Source organism: Stenella coeruleoalba (assembly GCF_951394435.1).
Source record: "Stenella coeruleoalba genome assembly, chromosome: 4".
NCBI classification, from domain to species: Eukaryota; Metazoa; Chordata; class Mammalia; order Artiodactyla; family Delphinidae; genus Stenella; species Stenella coeruleoalba.
This window is the reverse complement of record NC_137149.1, coordinates 102,377,207-102,385,352: the sequence shown is the minus strand read 5'-3', so window position 1 is coordinate 102,385,352 and position 8,146 is coordinate 102,377,207. Positions and strand designations below refer to the sequence as shown.

The window sequence follows — 8,146 nt, the reverse complement described above, 5'->3', positions numbered from 1 at the left end:
CTGATATTTGTGGGAAAATACAACCTTAGTTTTGTTTTGTATATTTGCTTGGTTTTGGAGTTTCCACTATTCTTCAAGGAAGGTATTATCCAAATATTTTTCTAGAAGAACAAAGAAATTGCATGTAAACCTAACACATTCTTATTGCATTTTTACTTGGCAAGTAGTAATTCACCATTTGAAATAATCAAAACCTTTCCAAGTAGCACTGCATTTTTTGCCTTCCTTGCATGTTTTTCTTTCTTCGAATGGAGCATCATTTCTCATTAGTATGCCTCGTAGGATGCATTTGGGAAGTGTATGAGATCAAAATTTTATTTTTAATATTTTATCTTTCCTTTAGCAAATAAACTCTTTTTCATCATATGATATAGTACATAAAATATATAAAAATTGGCCATAATTATGGCAAAACCTAAATTACATTTTACAAGGGAGCTTATTTGTCTGACAAAATGTTTGTTGAAAACACACTATTTGTGTCAAAAATATATGCATTTATTATGAGCCCTTTATTAGTTTTAACGTTATGAACAAATATTAATCACAAAATAAACAATTGTTACCAAAGTTTTCATTGCAGTTGTTTTGTTTTCCTAAAACTCAATATCCATTCAAAATATTCAGTAAATTATTAGCAGGAAATGCATAAGATTGTGTGAATCATCTGATCCACAATGATTCCATCTGTGAAAAAATAAATACAATGTAGAAATAGCTTTGTAGTAAAATATAAAGGTTTTTGCCTTTTGTCAAATAGATACGTAGCATGACTTCAGTTTGCTTTATTCTTTCATGTGATCTAGTAAATGATTTTTTTAGCTGCCAGAAGGGTGTTCTTGAGAAGCATTGCCACTGTCATGGGTCCCACGCCTCCTGGAACTGGAGTGATAAAGCTAGCCTTCTTCTTAACAGCTGATGGAGGAAACAGAAAGGATTCTTTATTTTTTTCTGAGAATTTCATATTTTTAAACATACTGAACTGTTAAACCTGAAGCATTTAAAAAATTTAAGAGTTTATCTGAGCAAAAATGGAGTCTAATCGGGCAGTGCCAAACCTGAAGTATAGCTAGGAAGGCTTCCACCGACAGGAGAGACCTACAGAGAAAAGGTGGAAGCAAAGCAAGGAAATCATTGATTGGTTATAGCTTTAAGCCTAGTTGGCTGTTTGTGATTGGTTGTCCTTGGGTTTTGATTTTGAGGCAAAATCTACAAGCCAGATTTTGGTTTGCTTACATAGGCAGCCAGGGCATTAGAGCCATCTCAGTCGAATGGCTCCCTTGTTTAATTAACAGAATACAGTGGATTTTTCTGCATTACACATATAACCCTAACATCCTCAAATCATTTTTAGAATGAAGTAGGCTATAACACACACACACACACACACACACACACACACACACACACACTTCTGTGTATGATATCTAATGTGTATAGAAAGAACACAAAGAGGCCAACGCTGTAGGATGAATCTCTACGCAGCTCAGTTAGTTTTACGTAATGAAAATCTATAACCCATGATTTATCCAACTACATGTAATTCCAGTTAACTACTTCTAAAATACATGATATTGGTCACAAAGGGGATACAGGATATAGATAGTTCAACACACATCATCCGTTAAATTAGAATAGTCCTGTTATAAAAGCAGTATCACGTATATGTGGATAATACATTCCACTGCAAGTCTAATAAAAATCATTAAACATATTAAAATTAACTGAGCAAATACACATAGTCCTGTTCTAAGGTATGAATGAAGACTTCGTATTCAGTGAATATACTCAAAGAAAATGGCAGAGAATTTTTATCAAGTTTTATTTAAGAATGTGCTCACACCCACAATATTACAGGTGAATGGTTTCATGAATTGACCTACTGGTTTAGTGTTTCACCGTGTGCTTAAGAATAATGAACTTTTCCCAGATAACTCTTTTAGTACAAAGTTAGCATAGACAATACTTCTTTAATGCATACTCTGACCTTATCAATCACATGCTATTTAGATGTATTGCCTTTACAAGTTTGCTCGTATATGCTTCTACATAAATGAAATCAGTAGATGTTCCCTAAATCTTAATTAAGCATTACTTTTGTACAATTTATATTGCCTTCTTGAAATATGGTTTGTAAAATTTACATTTACCTTATTTTAAGTGTATTGGTATAATGCAGTATTTTTTAATAATAGGAAAAGCAAAGGAATAATATTCTTTTACTTGAAGAAAACTCCAGATAAGCTTGAAGGCATCACACACACACAAAATCCAGCTAGTGTATATTCATGAATCTTCTCATGGCATATAACAAAGAAAAGATAAGAATGCTGTGATCTAGAAGGTAATATGTTAGTTTTCCAAAATGTGCCTCTATACATGAAGCATGTCCTTTTCCCGCCATACTTCTATCCAATGTACTCTATGCTGTAGAAACACTAGGCTAGGTCAACAGCTATTTCACAAATAGCTACAAATTATCATTCCTTTCTTCCTTTGCTCTCGTTATTCCTTCCACCTGGAATACGCTGCTACCTTATCCAAATAAGAAATTCCTTATTATTCTTTAAAAGCCAATAAAATGTTACCTGTCCATCATTTTTCTCAAAAATTCGCCCCTCCAGCATTGAATTAAAAGTGCCACCATCTATGTTTCCAGTCATTTTGTACCAAACTCTGTTATGGAATTTACCACACTGTGCTGTTCCTTTAATTAGACACGGGCACCAAGAAGGCAGAAACTAAGTCTCGTGGTGATTATTGTTGTCATTTTTAATCTGAGAACTTCTCCATACACAGGTGAGGCATTCAGTAAATTATGATAATGTGAACTAAATAGCCCTTGAAATTTAAAATCTAAAATCAATTTGCAGGAATGTGTCAGTGCTTTTGACTAGATACAAACAACATCAAAACAATTTAGTTCAAGTTAATTTACTGAAATTCTCAAACTACATATTTTGCATGATGGTGACAAACTGCATTTTTCATTTTCCAATAAGCTGACTTGATGGCATGAACAATGCCTTCCAGAACCTTTTCTATAGGATTAGAGAAGTAATGCCTTTAAAAATTTCAGCAGATCTCTAGAAGAAATATACTATACTACTATTATTTACACTGATAGTATGTAAAATCATATATTTGTAGAGCACTTTGAAATATTAATAGATAAAAATAGAATACTACTGAATAATATGGCAAATTAAGAAGTACAAACTAAATCTTCAATGAAAAATAAAATGGTTTATTTCACAATCAAAAGTTAGATAAAATTGGGAATCCATTCTGGGTATACCATAATTTTTTCTATAATTTGGTTTTCAACTTTGAAAAATGAAGTGGCTTGGAATTATGTATATATGGAAAAATAGTCGTAACCATAGCCACTATCAGTTGACTACTTGCCACGAACTTTATACACATCATTTTAATAATTAATATTTAATTATTATTTCATTTTAATAGCTGAAGAAAGTGGGGGGGGAGTTCTAATATAGTAATTTTCCTACAATTTTACTGTGAGTACTCATAGTTCATCATCTTTGAATTATATCCAGCACTTCAAATTTCAGCTGGCTGAGCAGTTTTTTTTTTTTTTTTTTTTTTTTTTTTTTTGCTGTACGCGGGCCTCTCACTGTTGTGGACTCCCCCGTTGTGGAGCACAGGCTCCGGACGCGCAGGCCCAGCGGCCACGGCCCGCGGGCCCAGCCGCTCCGCGGCACGCGGGATCCTCCCGGACCGGGGCACGAACCCATGTCCCCTGCATCGGCAAGCGGACTCTCAACAACTGCGCCACCAGGGAAGCCCTGGATGAGCAGTTTGAGTTGCTTTCTTTTTTGGGTGAGATTCAGATCAGATAAACCACTGATCCGGTATTATACCCTCCTCTTTCAAATTATGTTTTTCACAACATGCTTACTATTGCATTCTTTTGCTCAAAAAGTGAGGTTTGAGGTGGAGGAATAGGGAATGAGAATAAGCTGTTGCATGAAATAATACCTACCCGAAATTTGTAGCTCTGTGTCTGTAGTTTTGCATACTTTACTGTGGAAGCTAACACACATTTATCCTGTCCTGTCTATCACTTCATAGAATTAGACTATGTGATAGTCTTTACCTGACCTGGGCGAGGACTTCTCTGGACATTCATAAGCATTTAGTTGCATCAACAGAGCCCTGTAAATTACTCACTAGGCAGAAGTTTATGACATCACTGTGAACACACCTGGTTATATAAATACTTGTTTCAAATATTTTTATCTTTGAAATAAACTGGGCAGATGTGAAGGAGAAGTTTGTACACAGTCATGAGAGGCAGGTTGTGATGAATCTGATTTAAAAAATATAAGATCTCTATTCCTTTTAATTTGATTTTCATTAGGTTCTACATCTGAGAAAGAAATGTTACATTTTTCTGCTGCTGGCTAGTGTTAATGTATTCTTCGTCTATTTACATAAGGACCAAGATATGGAAGTGACTTCTCAAGAGAGATGAGAAATTATCATTGGCCAATACCAATGGGTACAGATGCCAATGCTTAAAAGAAATTCTCTAGTCTAAGGATTTTGCATAACTATTTGAAGGCTGTCCTAAGTGACATGTTTATGAAGTACCAGAAGTGGCTTATGAGCTAAACTCAGTCATGTGAGAGTTAAATTCAATACATGTTTGATGCTCTGAAGAGCGTCTTCCCCAGTCATGTCCGAGAGATAGTTAACAAGCATTACATCACCAGAATAACTTCTCATTGGCTGGTCTTTCCCGAGGGCAGACAAGGGTTTGCACCTGTTTGTTGAAGATGATGCTATTAAAGATTAAACCTATTATGTGTGAGGAAAAGGTGTACTACATGCTCCACTGAAAACAATTACAGAAGAATTTTTAGGCAGTAGTTTCATTCAGAAATTTATTTACTGTGAGGGAGTATGTGTGGGTTTTAAGGAAAATACTAACAATTCTGTATATATGAGAATCAGGTATTAGATCTTGATTGATATCAATGCTTTCAAGAGAGACTCATGAACAGGTATCTCAAAACCAGAGTTAGATTAAATTTCATAAAGTCCACATGATTTTAGAGTTACTGAAACTGACAATGGAGGCAAGTAAAATAATCACCAACTCCTATTGTTACCTGCGTGGAACTTACTCTAGGGAATGAGATTTAGATGGAAATGACTTGATAATGTTTAAAGCAGTTACCTGATAATAAGAATATTTTGAGGAAAGGTGACAATCATGATAATTTATCTGAATGACCTCTCTGTAAACTCTTGACCCTGCAAAGTAATTCTATAGATTTACTTAAAAATAATGCTCTACCAGCCAGATTTAGACATTAGAGAGTGTATGTTCAATTGTATAGAAAGGAAAGAAATTACCATTTAAAATCAGTCATTTTGGACACAAGATTTGCCTTTGTACATACTATTTTCTTTGACATATACTCCCTGCACTTCTCCATCTGATGAATACTTATTCTTCCTTTTCAGATCTGGCTAAATGTCACTTTCTGAGTGGTACTTGTTAGCTCCCCAGGCTGCGTAAACTGTTCATTCATTGATCCATGAAACTTGGTAGAGTGATTTTCACTTTGTAGTCATAGAGTATGTTGGAATCTCCTGAGAACTGTAGTCAAATTAGATATGCCCCCTCCCACCACATGATTCCAGTACACACCACTGAGAATCACTGCTGAAATGAGAGATGCTTCTAACTGGTGGGGGTAGGGGGGAGTATTATACATATAAACTGTGTAGAGTAGATTTAAAACAAGGTTAAAATTCACTGCTTCAGTGAAGGCTACTTCACATGGTGGCCTCAGTTTTCCCAGTCAGGTCCCAGGCAAACCCCAGTGTGCAATACTTGAATGCCCCATTGGTCAAAGCAAGTCACATGGTCAAGCTCAAATTTAAAGGCCTGGAATAGGAAGAATGGCAAAGTCACATTGCCAAGAGGATGTGCTTATGAGAACAGAAGATAGTATAGTCATTTTTTATAATCTACTATAATCACTCTCTTGGATTTCAGTCTCTACCTTATTAGCCATATAACCTGCTGCCAGATTTATTCTTTAAAACACAGATTAGATCATTTCAGCTTATAAACATTTGATGAATCTTGACTGTCATGGCAATTAGGACCTTTTATGATATGGCCCTACATCCACGTTTGCATTATTGCCTAACCCTGGCATATTTTCCTAACCTCATTATTCACTGTTCCCACACATGCTAAGAACTGCCCTGGATAAATTTACAGCAAAAGTTTCATGAGAAAGACAGCCATAGTCACTGTCCCTTGGAACTTACAGTCTAGTTGGGGGCTATATATTACAAATATAATTACCTAAGTAGTAACTGAGCTAAGGCTATGAAATATCCTACAAACAAAATGTTTCCTACAGTTGTGAACGTGTTGGGAGGACCTAACTGAGCCTGAGCACATGTGGTATATCTCTGCCAAGTCCAGAAATCAGAGGATGAACCAATCTTTTCCACGTGAAATGGAGAGGTGAGGAGTAGACAGTGTTCTTGGCCGGGGAACAATGTTTGCAAGGAGGTGGAAATAACCTTTCCCCCAGGCAGAAAATGGCGTGAACTCCTGGAAACACTACAAGAAGGCCAGCAGGGCTGACATGTAGAAGTGAAGAGTGCAGAAGATGACGTGAGTCTAGCTCATGTACAGCCCAGCAGACAATGCTAAAAATTTGGGGCATTTAACCTAAGAGCAATGGCTAAAATATTTTTATTTTTATTTATTGAAGTATAGTTGATTTACAATGTTGTATTAATTACTGCTATACAGCAATACAAAAGTGATTCAGTTATACATATATACATACTTTTAAAAAATATATTCTTGGGGCTTCCCTCGTGGCGCAGTGGTTGGGAGTCTGCCTGCCAATGCAGGGGACATGGGTTCGCGCCCTGGTCTGGGAAAGACCCCACATGCCGCGGAGTGACTGGGCCCGTGAGCCACAACTACTGAGCCTGCGCGTCTGGAGCCTGTGCTCCGCAACAAGAGAGGCCGCGGTAGTGAGAGGCCCGCGCACCACGATGAAGAGTGGCCCCCGCTTGCCACAACTAGAGAAAGCCCTCGCACAGAAACGAAGACCCAACACAGCCATAAATAAATAAAATTCTTTTCTATTATGGTTTATCATAGGATATTGAATATAGTTCTCTGTGCTTTACAGTAGGACCTTGTTTATAAAGTATTTTTAAAATTTGGAAAAAAAATATTCTGAGGCAGGATAAGTCAAATGGGGAAACTACCTATTCTGTGTACATTTTTCTAATGAGATCAGTTTATCACCTGGGACAGAGAAGGGAGAACACAAAAGTATCAATAGCAACATAAAGTGAGACGTGCTAAGATGGGAATAAATTCTGGTTCTTGTGGGAGCACCCCAAATCAAATGGGTGTCAGAGAAATATCTGTAAAGTGACAGAAAATCTTCAAGATTTTATGGATGTGTGAGGGGGTAAGAAAGAAGGAGAGAATGCAATGCAAACATCGGGAATAATAAAAGCAAAGGAACTTTGGATTTGACAATGAAGCTGATGCAATGGAGGAGCTCAAAGAAGTTCATTATGACCAAAGCACATGGTGGAAACAGAGAGTAGAAAGAGATGAGGATAGGAAGGTGGTCAGGGGCTGCATGACCCCGAAGTGAGGGGTCAGGAAACTTAGATTGGGTGATGGCAGCTGTAGTTACTGTGTTCAGGGTGAAAGAGCTTTTAAAAAAATATCTTTTGTGAATGAACCTAGGCATTTATATATTTAAGAATAACCAGTTTTGCAAGATAAGAAATTGGAGAGAAAAATGTATGCTACTAAATAATTTTCAGAAGGAAATTTAAAGGAAAAATTTATGTTATATTTTCATAAAGTTTCAGGTTCTTGAATGCTATTAAATTATCATTAAAGAAATCCTTTTTCAGCCTGGAATATCTATCTAATCTGCTGTGCTCCCTTTTCTCCACTATAGAGACATCTACTTTTTATCATGTTATTGGCTTCAGATTCCTAAAGGGAAGAATTAACACAGGTTTCGCTTGACATAATTTCCAACATTTCTTACTTGAAGTCAACCATCTTTCAATGTCATGATAAGAAGAATAGGTATGGAGCAGAAGA

General features: G+C 36.4%; 1 protein-coding gene across 3 annotated transcripts in view; it reads right to left on the bottom strand.

Annotated features, from left to right (window-relative positions):
• Window positions 1–665: 665 nt before the first annotated feature.
• The window catches only part of MTHFD2L (methylenetetrahydrofolate dehydrogenase (NADP+ dependent) 2 like), a 137,928-nt gene continuing 130,447 nt past the window's right edge, over window positions 666–8,146 (bottom strand). For all 3 annotated transcript variants that reach the window (XM_079920940.1, XM_079920943.1, XM_079920941.1), the window contains exon 8: window positions 666–915. In XM_079920940.1, the coding sequence (XP_079777066.1) occupies window positions 803–915 (113 nt within the window). In that variant the 3' untranslated portion in view covers window positions 666–802. The remainder of the gene's footprint in view (window positions 916–8,146) is intronic.